Genomic DNA, 22,520 nt, shown 5'->3' on the forward strand with positions numbered 1-22,520 from the left:
TGATTTTTTTTCATGTGCGGTAAATAACATGGTGTTCACCTCAGTTCAGTTTTATGGGATTTTTTCTGTTCACTTTTACGTCATTACAATGAGGAGGAATTGCGTTCGTTTTATTTTGAAACCTACAACGGGAACACAAACACAGTCGCTTCTTCCGGTTTCATGTAACTGGCTTGATCTGAAGCATGAGGTGAGCGGCACACCTCTCCACTCAGTCAGCATCATCGGTGTCCGTGACAGAGTGACAGACTGAGGAGGAAGACTTCTCCAGCAGAATAAAATCAGCGAAACAGTCACCGGACACACTGAGGCACAATTTTTCGTTTATTATTTGCGGATCAGGTCGTTCAGCATGAAGCCTTCTAACAGTCGCCCTTCAGGAGGGGGTAAAAACCCTTTCGTGCACGAGCTCAAATTGACCATGACAGAAAAAATAAAGGTAAGACAGTAAAGATAATAACAAGTTATAAACTGTGTTTGTCTAAGATGATTTTAGATAGATATCTTCCTCCGTCCTCGTACCACAGTGTGCTGGTTATTTAGTGACTTTCCTACACCTAAACTTTACCGACACTTTAATGACGCTGTTTTTTCATGACTCTTTATTCTGTGTTTAAGTATTCGGTAATGTTGACTGGAATAAAAACAGACGAGGAAAACACAGAACACGGATAGGGTTTTAATAACCGACATGAGTGTGATAATGCTGTGTGACTGTCCAGGAAAAAAGTTGTTTCCTGGTTAAGGACCGACACTCAGCTTAAATGACGACAAATAGATTAAAAGGACAAAAACCGTGTGGTGACAAATCTAGTTTCGGTGCCCTTTTAAAAAGCAGTTCCATCTTCTTTAAAGTTGTGTCATAGCGGATTTAAAAACATGCTGTGAATTCATTCAGTGTTGAGGAAAATCACGCAAGAGTAAGAGCTTCCAATAGAAAACGTAGTCCTTTTTTGTCTTTTAAACTTTTGAATGAACTCTGTTTTCTCAGAGATAAACAGCAGCACCTGTGCAGTCTTACCCACACAGCAGTAACTGCCATGCAACCCATTTCCTGCATTGTTGGTGTTATCTGAAGCTTTGTGGTGTCATTGTGGAGTCGGCCACTTTCCTCACATTTTCCCTGATGGGTGTGTAAAGCCAGTCTTGAATCTTAATTGACTGTCTTTTGCATATAGGACATTTGCATTGTTTATTTTTTTAATGTTTTGTTTAATGGCACTCCTGCTGTGGATGGGAAGACCTTGCAAGACCGAAACCCTGTGCACTGTCATATTGACCTGATTAGCTGGCACAGTGACACACGCTAATCAGCCCAACATACACTTCACTTCTGTTAGGCCACAGTTCTGCATTTCCAGCTGCTTCCTTTCAGTGAGTGCACACACAGTTGGGCTGTGTTTACGCTTGAGTTTTAGCCGACGGCTAAACAAGTTTAATATGTACTCAGATAGTCCTCATTAGGCTGCCGGAGTGGTGAAAGCCTGCACAGCAGTAGGAAAAGCAAAGATGGGAAAAGTATAGTTTAAGCAAGGCGTGTGCTCTAAAGCATGGAAATGTAGAAAAGACTCTTCAGCAGGACAGCTGTGGCTTCATTCCTGCATCAGTTGGCTCGCTGCTGGAGGAGAGCAGTATGGATGAAATGATTCCTCATTAATCAAGCGGTTCAGCAGATTTTCTGTCTTAAGTGATTTAGGGTCTGCTGACAGCATGGCAGTGTCCTAAACACAAGTTACTGATCAACTGAAAATCATGTTATCTAGTTAAAGGTATATGTGAAAACATGAAGAGAGCCCTGATCAACCCCCTCAGGTTTTCCTCTCCCATAGCTCCAGGCTCCAGAGGTGTCTGCTTTCATGCTTAACAAAACATACAAGGCTCTGAAAATTGGTTCACTGCCTAACCATTAACAAATCCACCGAGATAAGATGACTGAAAAAAAACAGTCCTGCGTGTGTTTATTATCAACCACTTGACATTGGCTTGCTGAAAGCTTTTAACTCCACCGTCCCACCAGCATCGCTCTTATTAGTGCCTGACTGTGTCAGTTTTTTGGTCGGCATGTGCAATATGACCGCAGCAGGTCATCGAAGGTAAACTTGACCATGTGTGTGTCTGTCTGGTTCACACCTCCTGCTGCCTGCTTCCAGAGGGACGTTTTTCCACTTGCAGAACCTGTGGACGGTTTGTACGCTCGTGTAAACAAACACACGTTTTGCCTGAAGGAAAAGAAACGAAAGCGACAAAACACAACTTCCTCAGTGCTTTTGATTCTAGAGATATGGCTGCAGGGTTGCTTAATGCTTATGAATCTGTTTTTTATAGACAATAGATTGGTGCTGCTCTTCCTGGAATGTCTCTTCTAACTTCCCAGCAAACATGATCACAGCACTGTAAACCAACCAGGTCAGCAAATGAAGCTCATTCCAGCTGAGTCACACATTACTGAATGGCCAACAGCTGCCAGCTCTCAAGCTCACAAACAAAATGCCTGTGACATTAAACAGAGCTGCGATGTCCGGCGAATGGATGGGGATTAATACCAGACACGGCTTTAACAGTGTGTGTGTGTATAAAGTTGTTTCTTTTGACTTTGATCTGCTACCGCCTGGCTTCAGTTCCTGCTGCACGGGCAGCCAAAATATGACAAATGGTAGGACAGGTTAAGTGCTTCCTGGGTACGCATTCACTGCCTCAATGAAAACAATTAGCCAAGAGCAATTACTTTCCTAACGGGTTAAAACTGTAGCGAGCCACAATACGCAGGGGAGTAATGTATCTTGGGAAAATGGTGTGTAAGCTGAAGTATTAAAATATTTTAGTAAATTTTGATCTGTTGTAATCGTCATCAAGTTTACCATTTATATGAGGATTATTTTTTCTGAAATAGGTGGTTTGTTGAACCTCTGAAAATTGAAATACACATCATGATATCCCAATATCAGTCACTCCTATGGCCTCAATCATAGAGGCCCAGAGGCCGAGCCCTGAGATTGCGTATTCCCCTCAAGTGGTGTCTTGAGGTTTCTGGGTATTGCGTGAAATTGGTCACAAAGAGGGTGCTATACCAAAAACTTGCTTGTGATTGATTTAGGTACTATCAGATTGCTGCGGATGCAACTAGTCTGCATCGAAGACACTGACCGGTCTGCAGATACTTGCTAACAACCACTGGCAGTGAAACTTTTAAAAGTGCAACTTAGGTCACATATGTCAACCAGAAATAAATATTGTGCATCTATGGAGCCAGGGACTTTAGGTCAGAAATGATAAAATATTTCAGTCTTGATGGCAGTGGTCTCTACCAGGATGACATTTCCCCGATCTATAGGGCATTTATCCCCAAGGGGCAATTGTTTGTTAATTGCCCCTTGGGGATAAATAAAGTCTTCTGATTCTGATTCTGATAAGAGGTCACAGACTGGTTTAATGAATATGGAAATGACATGAATTATATACTATGGCCTTTGCATTGACCAGCTCTTAACCTAATTGAACACCTATAGGAGACTTTAAAATGAATATTGTTCCATCACATCTAGCTAAGCTTCTGCTGCCTGGCCTGACCCCTGTGTGTTTTTGGTCACATTTAAGGCACGTGTCAGATGTTTTGCTTTGTTTCTTTGTGTGTTTAGAAAGTGAAAGTAGTCAGAAGTAAGATGGACTGAGTCACTGCATTCCTTAAATGCCTCCTGAAAGTGTTAATGCAACCATACGTAGGGATGTACACGTATGTGTGTCAAGATTGTAGTTTCCTAGAATCTCGTTAGCATTAGGTACAACAGAGCAACCTCATCAGTTACTGTGAAATGACAAAGTGTTAGTGAAATTCAGTGACTGCTTTAATTGGAGTTGTTTGTACATTTATTAGTAGGTGAAAGATTAAAATGTTCAATATTGAACAATTGAGCCATAGACAAATTGTGCGTTAATGTACAATAAGAAAAAAAATCTACATCTGTTGATCTGTAGTCACTTTTATTCTGTGTGCTGTAAGTGAGCTCAGCGTTCTTGAAGTGCATTTCTACTGCAAATTTCGAATCTTCAGCCAAGGATCAGGCGTTCTCATAAAACACTGGAAATTGCACCTCTCTGCCCCGCCCCTGCTTATTCTTATGCCACCTCTTGAGAAAATGTCAGCAGATCCTCCCAGATGGACTTGTTAAGCTCTGATGGTGACGCACAAGCTCGGATGGGTGGAGAGATGCGTTCGAGCATCATAAATCACCCCTATTGCTGTTTATTTATTAATGCAGCCCTGAAGAGTGCACCTGGGTTCCTCCAGATAGACAACTACACAGGGAAGAAGAGAAAGATGGGGCAGGAGGGGAGGGGGAGGTTACATATGACTCCCTTGAGGGGTGACAAAAAACACACCAGTGCAAAGTAGGAGGAAAACTATACAAGGAAGAACAGCAAGATAAATGAAGGTGCAGCTGAGCGACTTGGAATGGAGAGTGAGAGACTGATGGGTGGCCTGATGGATGGATACGCGGTAGGAAGGCCCGGAGCTCAATGACAGGTGGAGCGCAATGAATGTGTAGAATGAAAGGATCAAATAGAGGTCAGACGAGCAAGACGAAGGAGCTTTTAAATGTTACACAGTTTGAATTTACCCTTGAGGCCGTGACTTTGTGACCCTGTTGGTGCAAACACGCCAAATCTCTGTCATTACACAGTGAGAGAAAAGTCATGACAGGTCAGTCAACTCAATTTATATCCTTATCCTCCTGTAGTTTTAACCTGTACAATTCATACCTTCGTATTAATGTAAAATAATTGCGAACTAAACCCAACACACGTGAACTTTTGTTGGCTAAACCCAATGAGAGTCATCCAGTCACTATGGATCACCTTTACTAAACAGAAACACTAACAGAATCCGTTATGGTCATAACATTAGGCAATAAAACTCTCAGATAACTCAGATCTGAGGCTTATTTAAGGTAATTCATGAGTAATCCCAGAGATTGTGTAATCGTGAACTCTGGTGAACAGACAGAACTTTTCAGGGGTTTTGTTTTAAAATTCACGAAATGGTAAAAATTGACTGTACTTGTATACTTTTCAACTAAGTTTGAGGAACTTTTTATGACAAGCTTCATTCACACACACCCTCTAATGGATGCATCGAAGGGGCAATACCCATGGATAGTTTGACATGCAGTTTAGAGGTGCTAGAGTCAAAGCACCAAGCTTCTGATTAGCAGACGACCTGCTCTACCGCTGAGCCACAGATTCATAAAGCATATAAAAGTAGAAGAAAACAAATGAAAAAATATATCTTGTTTGGAAGAGTTGCCAGGAGAAATCCTCTTCTCCTTAAAAAACAAAACAAAGAAACATGTCAGCACATCTTAGGTTTGTAAAGATTCAACGGGACAAACCACAAGACTTCTGGAACCATGTCCCTTGTACAGATGAGACCAAAGTGGAGCCAAAAAGCACAACGCCACATTTGGTTTAAACCAAAAACAGCATATCAGCACACCTAATACCTCACACCAACTGTGAAGCACAGCGCAGAGGGGTGATTTTTTTTAAGACATGATCTAGACACCTTGCCATCATTGAGTCGGCCATGAACTCTCCTGTATACCGAATGATTCTTCAGTCTTCACTGCAAGTAGAAGAAGATGGCTTTAGTCAGCATGGCTCAATCGGTTGATTTGTGGACTGCTGTTCTTTAAAGCTTTGATATTAGCAATGTAGCTGTTGGAGTTTTTGTAGGAACAAAGATGATCTGACTGAGAGCCTGAGGATGCCGTGCATACTCATTCAGTAGCAAATTGCGAGTCACGGGCTTGCCACACCCAAAAACACACAAATAATAGGATCTTTTACATACAGTTTGTGGTTTCAAACGACACCAGCTGTAGAAAGGGCTGTGTGTGAATAAGAGTATATTTTAGGATGATTTGCTGTTAATGTATTGAAACAAACATTTAAAAAAGTTTTTTAATTGTTTAGATGCAAACGCAATTAAGCCTATATCCTCCCTTTATTCTTACTTTAGGTAATCGGCATTGATAATGCAAACCGCTGATTTGTGTTAGGCGTTTAAAGCGCCATTAGACAAGCACAGTTAGTGTTAATTATGTGGTTTTGTGTTCTCCTGAAGGCACAGATGGAGTTTTGACGCTCTAAAATGTAATAGCATGTTTCTCAGCTGTATAGGAATGTATGCTATGCTAATTATTGTTTTTTGACAGTTGGCTAAAACACAGCAGGATGTTACAGTAAACTCCATGTTGTTGAAGTGCAGCGGAATAGCAGCAGCAGTGTAACTGTTTGTGTCTCTGTGTGTTTTGTCCCTGCAGATAGGACTCATGTCAGTTACAGTTTTTCCTGTGCGGCTCCTGCTGGTCTCTTTCCTCATGCTGCTGGCGTGGCCCTTCGCCTTCACGGCTTCTCTGGGACGTTCGGAGTTTGCGATTGAGCCGCAGTCGTGGTGGAGGAGGTGGGTTTGTGAATGTTTGTGTGAAAGCACGCATGTGCTACTAAGACTTATGGGATTAGACAGAAATGTGTGAAAATCTCAGCGTCCTGTAAATTGCATTGCATTATAAATTGAGATGCTGACTGTTGCCCACTGTCTGCTCAGTATAACATCAGCATGCTGGTATGGTTTTATACAAATGTTAGTTGTGTGAATAATTAGAATGCAGCACTGTGTCATTTTTACAGGTTCTTCGTTACTGACAAAATATCGAGCCCATTGCTGTACTTAAAACACAGAAAACAACATTACTGAAAAAGACTGTGGAATAAAAATGGTTGCTAAAAACATGAACAGATTTAGCCACTCACTCACCATCTGAAGATAAATATGTTCTATAGCAGGGGTTGGCAACCTTTCTGATGATGAGTGCCATCTTTCCTCAGAAGTCAATGTGCCATATCAAACATTGCATTAGCAAAAAATTTAAAAACGCTCTATATCAACAGTTACACACTATACAGAACAACTTTATCGATCTATAGTTGTTCGCAGATGTTGGCAAATCAGCTGTTTTGAAAAAAAAAACCCAAACACTTTTTATCCATAACAAGAACACCAACAGCAAAGGAACTATACAGCAGAAAATGCAAATGCTATTTATGGTCTCCTCACAACAATGATTAGAAAAAATAAACTGGGCCAATATGGCATGTTTGTTAATACAGGGATACACATGTTAATGTGATCTCTGGTCTGCTCTGAGTGTCCAGCAGTCAGACCTGACGACACTCTTCGTGTGAGAGAAAATCTGCTCACACAGACATGTGGAGCCAAATACTGTCAATAAGGCCTCTGCAATGTTCTTAAGACAGTAAAACTTGTCAGGTAGTGATGTCCAGCAGGTGAAAATGCAAGCTCCATGAACACGCACATGGATTCCAGCTGCGTTCGTAGTTCTGCAAACTTTGACCCCCACAGAGTCAAGCTTTTCAGTTCAATCAGCTGCATTTCAATGTCCTTTGTGTTCAGCCAGTTAATGTGAGACAAATCCAGCTGCTCGTTAAAGCTTTCTGGTTTGATCAGAAAACATTGGTCCATACACCTGAAAGTCACAAAAACTCATTGTGAATTCTGTCTCGAGTCTTCGAATGTATCCATGTATTTCCGTGGTGCTGATGCTGCACTGAGCGGACAGCTCCCTGAGGTATTTGAAGTGTCGGGAAGTGTACATTTCAACATCGCTTGAAAACACTGCCAGCAAGCAACGTCCCTCTGACCGGTAGGCTAAGTGATTTTTAGCCAATTACAAGTTGAATCCGGTAGTTGGGGTTGTTAGCTAAGATTAAGAAGTTGCACAACTAATGTGTCTTTGCGAGCTAATTTGCGATGTGCACCAGTGGCCCGGCCGTAGATATTTCTTTTTTTAATGCACCTTCTCAAATTAATTCACTCCGTGCCGTGCCATCAGTTAACCCTTCACTTGCCAGCTGTGACACGAGTGCCCAAGATTGCCGACCCCTGATCTATAGAAAATTGCAGCTGTCTGTGTGTCCTTCGTCAGGTTTATAGACCTGTGTCTAAGAGCGATCATGCGGGCCATGTGGTTTTGCGGAGGTTTCCATTGGATCAAAGTGAAGGGACAACGGGTAGAACCCTCTGAAGCGCCCATCCTCACTGTGGCACCACATTCTTCTTACTTTGATGCCATCCCAGTCACTATGACCATGTGCTCCATAGTCACCAAACTGGAAAGCAGGAGCATCCCAGTCTGGGGCAGTAAGTGCACATTTACTGAAACTCCTATACTAATGTACATCATATGCACAATGTAACAGAATGCATTCAGACAGGTAACTAAATTGATTTAGCTGAGCTCTAGATGCCTCCAGATATTATTATTATTTTTATTAATTTATTTTTTAGAATGACAAAGACTGTGCATTCTGTTAAGTCAACTCTCCATCAGTTTTCTTTTATTCAGTGTTTTGAAGATTAATCCACATATTGTTATTATCATCATTATTATTATTATTATTTCTCTTGTTGTGGCTTACTTCCAAAATCCACCTCTTCATCATCCTCTCCCAGCTTTGATCAGCTACATCAGGCCAGTGTTCGTGTTTCGGTCAGACCAAGACTCGAGACGAAAAACTGTCGAGGAAATCAGGCGGAGAGCGTGCTCTGGAGGGAAGTGGCCTCAGGTAAACTACATGCATATACGCATAAGGGCACAGAGATCTAATCTCAGCTGACACCCGAGAATTTAAAGGTGATAAATTAAAAGCGAGAGCAAATTCAAACAAGAAATGAAGAGCGATTTGTGTCTGTTACAGATCATGATATTCCCGGAGGGGACCTGCACCAACAGGTCGGGTCTAATCTTATTCAAGGCTGGTATGTATTCAGTCCACTTCCTGCTTTAGCCTGACTGTAGCCTGACTTGTTGTCTGTTTATTCTTACTGATTCTCAATAAAACTGCCCTGCACTCGTCATGCATGCAAACTACTTTGATAAAATCTCATTCATTTCCATCTAGACCCACCATCAAGTCAGAAATTTTCACTCGATGGTAAAAGGTTGATTATTACACTGTAAATGAACCACAGCAGACCCGTCCATGTTTGCTTGCTTTTCAGCATCTACTTTTATTTCCACAGTTGCTGGTGCTGTAACACTGCAGTGTTAGGCTGCAGCTTTCCAGCCACCAGCCTAACACACACCAACAACAACAACCACATTAAACAGTCACAGACTTTTAAGCCGGTGAGGTTTGATTGCGGATGCCGCTCAGGTGCGTCCACCTTCCCTGCAGCGGCACAGCAGACCACGCCCCGCCACATACCCGCATCGCCCGACTGAGGCCGGGGAGCCATCTGGCTAAACCTACCCTCCCCCCAAGCAAGCGGAGAGGGAATCAGCCCTGACCATTGGCGCCCCCGGCCCAGCTACCGGGAGGTGTCCATTAAGGTGGCCACCCACGTATCCAGTGGTGCTGGTGACAAGGTGGGTCTGGGGATCGCCTGCATGTCCAGCAGCAGCCAGGAGGCGGGCCTCATAGGCAGCTCGACGGTGGAAGTGAGGCCGGTCCGGACAGCACGCCGACCTCTGGCTTGGCAGGACCCTCGCGCGCCTCGACCTCCATCTCAAGCTTGGCAGGCGCTTCAACCTCCATCCCTGGCTGCGCCAGTCTCTCACACGCCTCGTCCTCCACCTCCGGCTGGGCAGGTGTGTGAGTCGGTGGTGGGCCCAGTGGTTCCTCAGTGGCCCTCCTCCGGGGAGCAGGAACAGGTGCAGGCCCCTGCCTGGTAGCAGCCACTCCCACCTGAGGAGTGGGTATGGGCGCGGAGGCAGGCTGCGTCCTGCCTGGCCTCATCCTGGGGGTCAGGATGGGTGCCAGAACTGTCTGGACCTCCTCCACTCCCTCGCTATCGGGGAATGCCGGTGGAGGTGGCAGTGGTGCTGGCCAGAACCCAATCAGAGCTGCCAGATTTTCAATCCTCTGCCTCCCACGCTCGATCCGGTCCTGGAGTTCTTCCTGCTGGCAGCTTGACACCACCGCCTGCTCCCACTGTGTAGCTGTTAGCTCGGCCACCATTTGGGCCAGCTGCTCCCCTGCCGCGGTTCCGCCATGCGGCCTCCTGGGTTTCGGCACCACTTTAAATGAACCATGGCAGGCATGGCACCGCAGACCATGCCCTGCCACATACACCATCTTGCCCTTTTGCACAATTTCCAAACAACAGACTAACCGACTAGTTGCAAGCAGCGTAGTCCAGTAAACTCAATTTACCTACAGCTGACTTTGAGTGTAAGTGAGACCGACCGGTGAAACTGCATGATTTAATGTGTAAAATTTCAGAAAAAGTTCAGGTATTTCACTGTGCAGACTATCGTGTAATCACAAAATAGAAAGTTGTCATTAAATCACAGAAACATTTCTCTTTTTTTTTAAAGTAAACTTTAGTAGATAAAAACAAAAACAAAACACCCCAAATAGTTGCTAAAATCTGATGTTTTTGTGTTTGTTTATTAGTTCATTACTCACGTGTAGTATGGATGGCACTGGGTGGTGGGGGTAAAAATACAGCTAAGTTCAAAATCTATGTGCACCTTCACATTTTCTAAAGCTGTCTAGTGGACTAGATTGGAGTCTTGGCCGGCCTGATTCTGGCCCCCGCACCTTATGTTTGAAACCCCCTTTTTTCCCCTTTTGCTTGTCTTCTCTGATAAACATTTAAGTGATCAGACTGTTTTGTAAAAGGATGAAACCAATACATGAATAATTTCATGTATCCCTTTAAAACATTTGTGACAATTAGGTTCATTGTTGCCTTTGTTGCCTGAGAACTGTGTTTGGTTATAGTTCTTAGTAGTGGGTGTGTCTGTGTTAATGGAGACACTTGGTCTGTTTGCTTTGTTCAGTATACATTTCATGTAGTGTGCGTGGACTTGTAAACGATTATTTATGAATGAAGGTGACTGCATAGCTGCCAGCTCGAGGTGTAGATGTCTGGTTAAATGAATTTCTCTTTTGACCCAGCGGGTCTGGAGGTTCGGTGACTTGCTTCAGGACACAGAACTATTGCACTCATCTCTTTATGGTCTTGCTTTTCTGCTCACATCCCGTGTGTGTGTGTGTGTGTGTGTGTGTGTGTGTGTGTGTGTGTGTGTGTGGATATGATGCGTGACGTTGTCAGCCATTGTTCCCTGCCTGCTCTGTCTAATCCCCTTCCTTCCAGTCCATAATTCTGCCATTCGCAGTGAGCCCTGTTGGTCACACTCTGTCCTGCTTTCACTCACTGTGTGTGTGTGTGTGTGTGTGTGTGTCTGGTTAGATCATTGTGCGATGTGTTACCGGTCCTCTCTGGATGTGTCTCCTCTTGTTACATCTCATCACTGGCTCCCAGCTCAACAGATAAACTGTGTGTGTGTGTGTTAATGTGCTTTAGCCACCTGTGTTTGAATGCACACTGCAGTTATGTCCAGTCCTTTTCTCGTTTCAGTCTCTTAATAGAGCCGTTTCTTTCATCATCTGTCTGCCTGTCCTCTTACTATAGTCCCATTATCATTATCATTCAGATGCTGCAGATCTTTCACTCCTCTTCACGTTCTCACAGTCTCATGAGAAACTCGATTAATTATAACTTTATTCATTTTAAATGCAGGTCTCAGCCACTCATCAGTGTTTGTTGGTGGAGACTCTTTGTTGATTTACACTCGAGTTAATATGTCAGCTCTCTGTTTCATCAGCCTTTCCGTCGCTGATATTAAACAACTATTAAAATCCTCCTCGCCCTGCCTCCAGGGCTTGTTATTCAAATACACGCTGAGCCAGGTGATTCATGATGCATGCGTCTGGTTTTCTTTTACTTACTGTAATTTTTTCAGGTTGTTGTGTAGTTAGCTTTATGCGTTTCATTTACAGGGTACAAGGAACTTGTTATATATTAGATATATCATTTCTAGTTTTTTTTTCTAGCAACATTTTCTTGAATCTTGGAAAAAGAAAACCCGGTTTTAAATCTACACCAGCTCATAATTATAGTACAGTTTTGATGATTTGGTGAGTTTCAGCTTGAGCTACATGTTCACTGTTTTGGTGTGGTATAAGCAGCTTCATTCACAGCAGCATCAGGCAGATGTATTCATCAAAACTCTAAAAACCTATTGTATGATCTGTGGCCAGCATTAAACAGCAGACGCACAAAGTTAGTAAACTGAGCCTGATGCTCATGTGTAATATTTGTAACCCTTTGCAATCCATTCATAAGCTACTGAATAGCTTGAGTAGGTCTTTGTCCAGTGATAAATATTGTATGTAGCTTTTATCAGCTTGCCCATCATCAGCAAGATATAATAGAATTCAATGGAAACGCTCTGTCCCTGTTCCCGATGTTATTTTGAGGTTATGATCTTATCACTCACTAAACCAGTTGATGCAGTCCAACTCTATTCTTTTTCTATTCTCATAAAATCTGTTTGGAAACCCCCTCCCCATCATTTTCCATCAAATACTGCTAATTTCACCGTTTCTTTGACTCTATAAAAACAAATAAATCTGACTTATGACATGCCTGGTTCAAGATAAAGAAGTAGGATTCAAATGAAAAGCTTTGAGCTGGGTTTGGGGACAATCGATCACGTTTAGCAAAAATACCAGATTATTGTTCTCTCGTCACCTTCCTCCTCCTCTTGTCTTCCTCAGGTGCTTTCATCCCAGGACTCCCAGTGCAGCCAGTGATACTACGCTACCCAAACAAACTGGTATACACCATAAATCCTGTCCTCTTCCTTTTGATCCTATTCTGTGGCTCCTCCTGCAGCTTTAGACGTAGGTCACGTCTATAATGACTCCACGTACACTCTATACACACCCATGCTGACACGCCTGTGATGCAATGGGTTCTTTCCTTCGCATTAGTGTGTGTTCCTCTTGTGTTGAATGAGCTCATGTTGTAGTGGGATGATATTTCATCCTTTGTTTCTGTCTCACGCACACACGCATCGTACATACATGCGCATGTACACATGCGCACAGAGGTGTCATGTCTCTCTCAGCACGTCTCCCCGCTCTTTCATTAAACATGCATCTCCTGTTACCTCGTTTTTCTTTTCATTCCCTCGAAAGCCTTTGTCACGGTTTCCCGTGGTGCTCGGTGTACTCACTGCGCTGACGTCTTTGACACCGTGGCGCTGCAAGACAGTTAAGTGAGGCAGAGAAGGTGAAAATAAAGGACAGGGTGACTGCTTCTTGCTTTGCTTTTTCTCTGCGCACCACAAGATCTGCTTCCATTCAGTCTCTTTGCATTTGTTAATTTAGTGATGGCCGCCTTCTTCGATGCGAGGTCAAGTCAGGTCATGTTGGGCAGCTCTCATGTTATGAAACTGAGTGTGGAATAGCAGCACGCAGGAAGTGTTGTGCAATTGGGGGGGGGTTATTTTTTTGGACTAAATGTCTTTTTGTTTACAGTTTCCTCTTCTTCTCTCGGTTGGGGGTGAGGGGAGAGTCCACAGCTTTACTTCAGTCTTCCTTCCTTCAGGGGAGCGTCGCTATTGGTTGATGCAATTTTGAATTGCAGCCTGCCTTGTGTCTCACTTTTAAATGTGATAGCCATGACCCTTGCCTTGAACAATATATTAGACTATTTCCATCTTATAAAATATAAAGTGAGGCGTTTTGCTTTCACAAAGCAAAGTTGAGGCTTCAAAAGCAATATTCTGCAAACCAACAGGTGGTGTCACTGTGGCTACACCATTTTTTTTTTTTTTCTATACAGGCTACAATCTCTGCTCACATGCTGTAATAAGTGTGCCTCACAGTGATTCTGGATACATAAAGAGTTTGTGGATTTGTATAAAACTGCTTCGTGAGGTGTTTGGTTCTCTCTCCACAGGATACCATTACATGGACGTGGAAAGGTCCCGGAGCGTGAGTGTTTCTTTCTCTCACACACCTTTACACTCACTGTGGGAATACGCTGGGGATACGTCTGCGAGGCTGTGTGTTCAGGACACTTTTGTTCCATCAGGGAGCAATAAAAAAGCACAGCATGCAAAAAAAAAACACACCAAAAAGGGACCAGGTGCCGTTTTTTTAGCCGACCAGAGCAGAGAGGTGCATGTGTAACGGGCTGGTTAAAAGCAAACATCGTCGTCGGGTGCGATGGACTCCAGCGACGAATGCAATGCAGTTACTCCCAGTGCATTCCCAGTGTTATATAGAATATACACAAAACAACAACACACAGTCTCTCGTCTCTGTTATTAAAGTTAAAAGCAGTTTATTTCCATCATGGTGTAGATGAAGCTGTTTGTTCTGTCTTTCAGGTTTCACATTTTGTGGCTCACTCTGTGCCAGCCTCATAACTCCATTGAGATTGAGGTGAGCGGTTTCGTATGACAGAAGTCAGCAAACTGACTTATTGCAAAACAGCATTTATTATGTTGCCGAGCAGTATGATCAGTATCGGTTTGACACAACAACAAGACTGAGTTGAACTTTCTCTCTCTTTAGTATTTGCCTGTTTACAGTCCATCGAACGAGGAGAAAGAAAACCCTGCGCTGTTCGCCAGCAACGTCAGAAAGCTCATGGCCAAGTAAGTGTCGGATGATCAACGCACGCTTGCTTTGGATGTTCTTGACTCAAAACTTTCTCTCTGTCCTCGTAGGGCGTTGGACCTGCCGCTCAAAGACCTGTCATTTGATGACATTGAGATCAGCCTACCGCACGGCCCGCTGGGCATATATGATTATAGCAGCCTCCTAGAGTTCAACCAGCTAATATGTCGTTTAGGGTAAGTGGTGGGATACTGGAACGACTGGTTGAACTGCCTGGTTGATGGGTGCTGAGTCAACACTTTGGGAAAAGTGTGTACACACTGCCACCTATTGGTGGCTGAGCAGAAACACACACACACACACACACCCCAAAAACAAAAAACCCAATGAACTTCAATTTACTACAAGTATAATTTTAACTACGTTGAACCGCCCTTTTTTCTTTTTTTTCTTTTCTTCCCCTGGATTTGTTTTACAAAAGGCCAAGGAAACTCCACACTTTGTACTGTCTTTTTTTTTTTTTTAGTGTTGTTTCCAGTATGACTTGCTCATATTTAATCTGGCTTCTTTAAGGTTTTTCTCTGTTTTGCTTCGTCCTAACAGACTGAGAGCAGCAACAACAGACAGGGTGCTTGAAGAGCAGGCCAGGAGAGCCAGGAAGCTGCAGGGAGACAAACTGGGTTTGGAGGACTTTGCCCAGTTCCTCAGCCTCCCTGTTACAGACACACTTAAAGAAGTTCACAGTTTCTTTGATGAGGTAAACATTAAGGAAGCACAAGATATAGCAAAGGGAAATGTATAAACGTGGATTTAATGTTAAGAAAAGTTGATACATTTTTTTTTTTTTTTTTAAAGATCCAGCTACACTCAAATAATCACACAAAGTTATAAAATGAGCTTCACAGAAAAATACATAACAATCTGTTCTTTTCTGTCTTTCTGCAAAATATAAAAACGATTAAAATTCTTAAAATTTGTTTCGAAATTCACGAAAGTCACAATAAAATAAAATAAAGTTTTCATAGCAGAGAATAAAAAAGGTAAAGTTAATGAATTTTACTTCAGAGTTAATGTGCTTTGCAGGGTGAATTCGATTGATTCCGCCCTTGAAGGGAAGCGGCGAGGCATTTTGAGCAGGACTGACGGGCCACAGAGGAATGTTTAGGATATGAGGAGAATGTTTGGAAGTTTGGAGGCTTTTGGAAGAAATTGCAAAGTTTTCTTCTCCTGCATTCTTGACAGAAACTAGTTGTAGAGTTTTAGATTTTTGTCATTGAATCTGTTTTTAGTGTTGTGACCATTTAAACTGAGCATAGTTTAAAACCAGTTCTGCAAGGACACACAAAAGGTCTTATTCACTGCCTTTAACATTCCATTTTATCGGTAACACAATACAAGGTTTGTGTGGTTTAACTCTGCCTGTATGTATCCTAAAAAGGTAAAAGATACATTTTTAATAGTGAGCCACAATTTTAACCGTGCTTTTCTTTGTGGCATCCCGATACATAAATCTAATAATAAACAGAGGGTTTTACAAGGTGCTCAAAGGAGCGATAATTTTCCAGAAACTCCTTAAAAAAACAAACAAAAAAAAAAACAAGTTTATGAGCTGAATCCTTAAATTAAGACTAGATGGTTTTCTCTGTACTGTGTGAACAATCACACAGTTACAGTCTGACATGAATATGGAGGCATGAACATCAGGCACTGTGATGGTCCACAGGCATCAACAAATAGATTTTTTTCTTGCTAGTTGTGAGCTCAGCAGCTTCATCTGTTTGTAAGAGGCAGCCAACCATAAAGAAGCTAACTTAAAGGAAGGGGATTATTTCACAGGCTCAGTATAAGCTAAATAAGGATTATTTTGAACTACGAGTCATCCAAAGCTTCTCTAGTAGAATTCTTCATGAATAAAAATGTGCAGCTGGAAAAGTGTAATGAGTCCACTTTAAATTTAAATTCATCTTTGTGCATAGACTGAAATTTGTGTGGCTATAAAGTCCTAAATGCAGTCAAATACCATCATAGCCTATTTAAAATAATAGTAATAAAAATAATTTGATACTGATAAAATACTTCAATTGGTTGGGCTTGATAGTTGGCTGGGTAGATTTTGTCTATGCTGACCTCTCAACAAACATCCATCCATCCATTTTCTTTCGCTTATCCGGGGCCGGGTCACGGGGGCAGCAGCCCAAACAAAGAAGCCCAGACCTCCCTCTCTCCAGCCACCTCCTCCAGCTTGTCCAGAGATGGACCAAGGCGTTCCCAGGCCAGTTGCGAGATATAATCTCTCATGTCCTGGGTCTGCCCCGGGGCCTCCCCCTGGTGGGACATGCCCGGAACACGTCGCCCAGGAAGGGCCCAGGAGGCATCCTTGTCAGATGCCCGAACCACCTCGACTGGCTCCTTTCGATGTGGAGGAGCAGCGGCTCTACTTTGAACCCATCACGGATGGCTGAACTTCTCACCTTATCTCAAAGGGAGAGGCCACTCACCCTTCGGAGGAAGCCCATTTCCGCCGCTTGTATTCGCGATCTCGTTCTTTCAGTCTCTACCGACAGCTCGTGACCATAGGTGAGGGTAGGGGCGTAGATCGACCGGTAAATTGAGAGCCTCGCTTATATACTCAGCTCTCTCATCACCACAACAGACCAGTACAGCGTCCGCATCACTGCGGCCGCTGCACCAATCCGTCTGTCGATCTCCCGCTCCCTTCTCCCGTCACTCGTGAACAAGACCCCGAGATACTTAAACTCCTCCACTTGGGGCAAGAGCTCGTCCCTGACCCGGAGTGGGCACTCCACCCTTTTCTGGCCGAGGACCATGGCCTCAAAACGAACATGTTATATTTAAATGAAAGTGCTTGGGCTAAAAGTGGTCTATATTTAGTTTGAAACCTTGTCTATATGGGAGCTATGACACCACCACAAAGTTAAAATCAGGGTTAGTGCTTAGTAGGTAAATATACTAGAAACTTCATATGTACACACAGTCCTCCATTTCAATCGATAACATGATCAGATCAATGAATACTTGTGCTGTAAGCGTGGGGCTTAACCTGCTCCTTTTGTTCACTGAGGTGTTTTTGTTCCCAGCACAGAGATGGACAGATAGACGTCAGACGCTACGTTATCGCTCTGTCTACCGTTCGTCGACCCACAAAGTCAATGGAAACCCTCAAACTGGCCTTTAAGGTAAGAGTTTTTATACTGCTTACTCTGGTTTAACATACACTGACCAACAGCTGAGCAAGTACACCTCGCTAGTATCAGCTTTTACCCTGAGAGCTGCCTTAATTCTATATAGCATAGATTGAACAGGGTGCTGGAAACATTCCAGACACTTTGGTCCATAGTGACATGATGATGCAGATTTGTGAGCTGAACATCCACAGTGTGACTCTCCTGTTCCACCACATCACAACATGTCCACTATTGGATTGAGATCTGTTGACTGTGGAGGCCATTTGAGTACGGAGAACTCATTTTCATGTTCAAGAAACCAGTTTGAGATGGTTTGGCTGGAAGCTGGTCTGAAAGTCTCAGATCAGCCTGACTGGCCTCGTTCAGAGTCACTTAAATCACCTTTCTTCCTCATTCTCATGCCGGTTTGAATTCCAGCCGGTCCTCTTGACCGTGTCTACATGCCTAAATGCATGGAGTTGTTGCGCTATGATTAACCTGTGCTCATTAACCAGTTTAACAGGTGTACCTAATAAAGTGGCAGGCGAGTGTAGGTTTCCTAGCATTGTGCTGATGCTTCGTGCTGGGTTCGCAGATGTATGAGAGCGAGGAGAGCGGGGAAATCCTGGAGGAGGAGCTAGCCGGCATCTTGGAAATCATGTTAGGAGTGAAGGAAGTGCAACTTTTAAGTGTGAGCTTAACGCTCGGACCCGACACAGGAAAGATCACTTATGGTAAGACCCTGTTTCTTTTTGTAACATGTTTTAAGCATTTTAACACATTGACAGAGATGTCAAATTATTTATAGGACCATTGTACTAATGAGCCCACGTTAGAGATGATTGACAGCATCTGTCAGCGTGTCCCCCACTTCGTCTGTGCTGTCACCGTCACATTTGATTTCTTCTCGGCTTTACTGAAGAAAATAAATACCATCTGTTAGACGAGATTTTACATCCACCATCTGCCTTTTCTAGAAACTGTCAAAGCCTCTGTGAGCAATCTTTTCTTGTCCAATAAAAGAACCTTTTTATTTTTACCATAAAACAACCCATCTGCACAAAATAGCCACTTTCAGTCCGATCTCTAATGATCTAGAATGATCAGAGTAATTATGCTAATGCTGCTAAACAAAAGAGCTAATTACATATGCTGTTTAAATGCCACATATTACATGTTATATTTAAGTTTAGTGTGTTGATTAGTAAAAATGTAAAGTTAACATTTGTTTTAATCTCACACTCCATCCCTGCCAGATGATCTTCTTCATTACATCCAGCAGTATCCACACTTTGCTCTGGACTGCCTCCACTTTAAAGACCATCCACGGGATTTCTGCGCGGGCCGATCTCAGAGCTGCAACGGCCAGAGCCGCAGCAAAGACGACTAACTCACAGACTCAGGCCACTTTTTTACCTACTCTATCAGACCCATCAATGCTGTCACAACGGTGCCTTCATGTGCAGGTAGAGAAAGGGCACAACTTTTGTGAAGGGTATAAAGTCCTGATCCAGATAATGTTTTTAATTTTTTCTTTCTTTGCCTTCCTTTATTTTTAATGCCCACTATAATATTAAGATACATTTTGTGTGCTCCACAAATATTTATATATATGTATTTATAAAGAACAGATTGAAAAAGGAGGATTTTATGTATCCTTATGTACTGGAAGGTTAGTACTGTTGTTATCTCAGGCTAATGGACACTAGCACAATACCTGCTGTCGTTGCACCTGTATGGTTTCATTTCAAACCAGCATTAAGTGTTGGTAAAGGCAAAAAAAGTGTTGACACTTTGCATCTCGGCCCATATTTATGTGTTTATATTCCCAGATTACTGCCATTAAAGTTTTACGCGTCACCAGCGTATTGCAGCACATTTGCATAACCATTTGCATTACAATGACTGTGTGTTGCTTACTGTACAAGTACCTTTGAGGGTGTTACTGCATCTCACCACACATTCAACAACAAGCTTGTTTGTTTGTCCGCTTTATGCAAAGTCAGAGATAACAGCTGTGGTTTCTGAGCTGTAGCACCGGCATCGTTCTCCTCCTCCTCGTTGGGCCTCACCACCTGGGTTTTGGTGCTGTGTTTAGATTGCAGGGGCCTCTTCAGTGATTCTCTCCCCAGCAAAAATAACATGAAAACTTCCACAATGCATCGGCTCTTGCCCGCTCTCCTGACGGCAGGATTGGACGTGTTCCACTAGTAAATAGCAGGATTAGATGTTACTTTTTTCTTTTTTTCCTCCACAATAAAAAAGTTTTCGGACCACTCTCTGGTTCTAAAACTCCTCTTAGAGTTGTATAAAGGTTCCCCATAAGAGAAAAACTTTATACAAATTAGAGCATGATTGAAAATACTGACAATTCTCAGCTTTAAATTACAACATTTCAGATGATTTTTTATGTGGAGTTTTAGTTATTAGTGAAAATCTGGATGAAATGTCTGCATTTACCCAGACTGACGTTAAAACACTCCCTCAGTGCTTTCACTCCTGATTTTCAAAAGCACGACTAAAGAGGTGCCAGCGTGACAGCTGTCTGATTTCCTGCTCCCAGAGTCTTAATGAATGTGGGCCCAGATGTTAGACTGCTGCCTGCAACTACCTTCATACTTTCGTTTGTGCATGAACCTACAGTTATATGATGAACAAAACCGTTTCTCCACCTCTGCGTTAAACAGTTAGTAAAACACTGGAAAGGATGACGGCTTGGTATTTGGATGAACATATCTTTAAAAACTTGATAAATAACATGTCTTCGCCTTCACACATCTATGCTTTTTTTTGGGGTTGTTTTTCTGCTGGTTTAAAGTTGATCTGTGATGGTCAGATTTCATGCCTTATGCCTAGTTTCCGTTATGTTTTTAAAAATCAAAGTAGAAATCAAAGTTTTCTGCTTTTTATTTGACAAATAAAACCTTGTGTTTTGTCATAGTCACTTACTGTGCTTACCCACTAGGGGGAGCTCTGCTTTTATAGTTGTATCTTAAGATGCTTTGAGTTCTCTAAAACTGCCTGACAATGTTTGTATGAATCAATGCAGTGGGTCATGCTTATCTTAAAGCTATCATCAGTGGATTTTGTCCATCTTTATCTGTTGTCATGTTCTCTGTGTTTCTCTTTTGATCTTTATTAGCGAGTTAATGAAAAGGCAGTTCTGTACATGCTCAGCCTATTGCTTTCGTAAGACCTCTTCTCATCTCGGTCCACGTGGTGGCACTAGCTCCGTATGCTATGTACACCAGAGAGCTCATGCACCACTGCCCACCTGATGGACAGCAAAAGCATTACCTCATCCCTTGCTTTCATTCCTTGAGGTAAAAATAGACAGATTAAGCCTGGGCTTTGATGAGAGAAACCTACAGAGGAGGTGTGGAAGCAGGGAGAGAGGGATAGAAATGGAGGAGAGAAACTAAATGGATCGTTCTGCTCCAAATCCAATTCCTAATAGCTGCAGGGAGGGAGGGTGGGTGGGAGGAGAGAGAAGAAAACAGTCAAAGAAAGCAGAGAGGGAGAGTGGAGATATCACGTCTAACAATTAAGACCTGCCTTCGGGGTCTGAAGAAGAAGCTTTGTTGAGGACATATAAATTGCTCATTGAGCAGCGCCTCACTGCAGACTCCTTCAGATACTCCTGCCTCAAAGGAATCTGCCATGAAAGACAACAGCAGCAGCAGCCGACCACATAGCAGGGCTGCAATCTGTTCATGGTATTTGGGGATCCATCACCAGCCCTCATCCTGGCCAAGCAAAAGTCCCCCCTACAGTAAACACAACCCTGGATTTAATCCCAGCGACTAGGGAAACATCACAGTGGATCCACTGGAGATCCCTTGTAGTACCTCTGCTTTGCAGGGCCAAAGAAGCAGCTCACATAACATTTATTTATTTTTGTCGTAGAGATTAAGTGGATGATCGTGATCCTCTGACTCACGTTGTGGATGGCTCTACTGCCAGCTATAATGTTTAGAATCAAAGGTTTATAAATAAAATAAAAGTCCACAGTTCATCTGGAAAGTATTGACAATGTGAAAAACATTTGCTTGAAATTGTTGCAAATTTATTTAAAAATTAAAAACAAAAATATATCATGGAGCAGGTTAACCTTAAGGATGTCTCTGTACATTCACGCATTCATCTTTCCCTTGACCTCAACTAGTGTCCCACTACCGAAAAACATCCCCCAGCACGATGGTGCCACCACCATGCTTCACTGTAGGGATGGTATTGGCCAGGTGATGAGCGGTGCGTGGTTTCCTCCAGACGTGACACTTTGCATTCAGGCCAAAGAGCTCAATCATTGTTTAATCAGGTTAGTGAATTTTATTCCTCATGGTCTGAGAGTCCTTCAGGTGCCTTTTGACAAACTCCAGCTGGGCTGTCATGTGCCTTTTTACTGAGGAGTGGCTTCAGTCTGGCCACTCTACCATACAACCCTGATTGTTGGAGAGCTGCAGTAGTGCTTGTCCTTCTGGAAGGTTCTCCTCTCTCCGCTTCAATATTCTCCGCTTGGTCACCTGCTTCAATAAGAAGGTAGACATTTTGGTGATTCTACTATAGGACCTGATGTAGACAGGTGGCCTTTCCAAATCATGCCCAATAGACTGATTTACCACAGATGGGCTCCAGTCAAGTTGTAGAAGCAGATGATAGATGATCAGTGGAAAAAAGGATATACCCGAGTTAAATTTTAGTGTCATGGAAAAGGCTGTGAATACTTTTGTACATGTTTTTGTTTTTTTATTTTTAATAAATTTGATGAATTTCAAGCAAAGTTTTTCCACTTTGTCATTGTGGGATATTGTGTTTAGAACTTTGAAGTGAAAA

At 42.8% G+C, this 22,520-nt stretch overlaps 1 protein-coding gene across 2 annotated transcripts; it reads left to right on the forward strand.

The window, feature by feature from the left end:
- The first annotated feature begins 157 nt into the window (after window positions 1-157).
- On the forward strand, window positions 158-19,565 carry lpcat1 (lysophosphatidylcholine acyltransferase 1). Of its 2 annotated transcripts, XM_005450781.4 has the most exons (14): window positions 158-439; window positions 6,321-6,460; window positions 8,004-8,218; window positions 8,531-8,643; window positions 8,776-8,836; window positions 12,649-12,707; window positions 13,838-13,872; window positions 14,271-14,325; window positions 14,458-14,540; window positions 14,613-14,738; window positions 15,106-15,259; window positions 17,601-17,699; window positions 18,283-18,421; window positions 18,944-19,565. In XM_005450781.4, the coding sequence occupies exons 1-14, from the start codon at window positions 353-355 to the stop codon at window positions 19,075-19,077; spliced, it is 1,500 nt and encodes a 499-aa protein (XP_005450838.1). In that variant the 5' UTR covers window positions 158-352; the 3' UTR covers window positions 19,078-19,565. The 2 variants fall into 2 exon arrangements, with proteins under 2 accessions (XP_005450838.1, XP_019206619.1); XM_019351074.2 differs by lacking the exon at window positions 18,944-19,565 and having other exon boundaries at window positions 17,606-17,699; window positions 18,283-18,376.
- The last annotated feature ends 2,955 nt before the right edge of the window (window positions 19,566-22,520 follow it).

The sequence above is a fragment of the Oreochromis niloticus genome, linkage group LG22, assembly GCF_001858045.2.
Source record: "Oreochromis niloticus isolate F11D_XX linkage group LG22, O_niloticus_UMD_NMBU, whole genome shotgun sequence".
In the NCBI taxonomy this organism is placed as follows: domain Eukaryota; kingdom Metazoa; phylum Chordata; class Actinopteri; order Cichliformes; family Cichlidae; genus Oreochromis; species Oreochromis niloticus.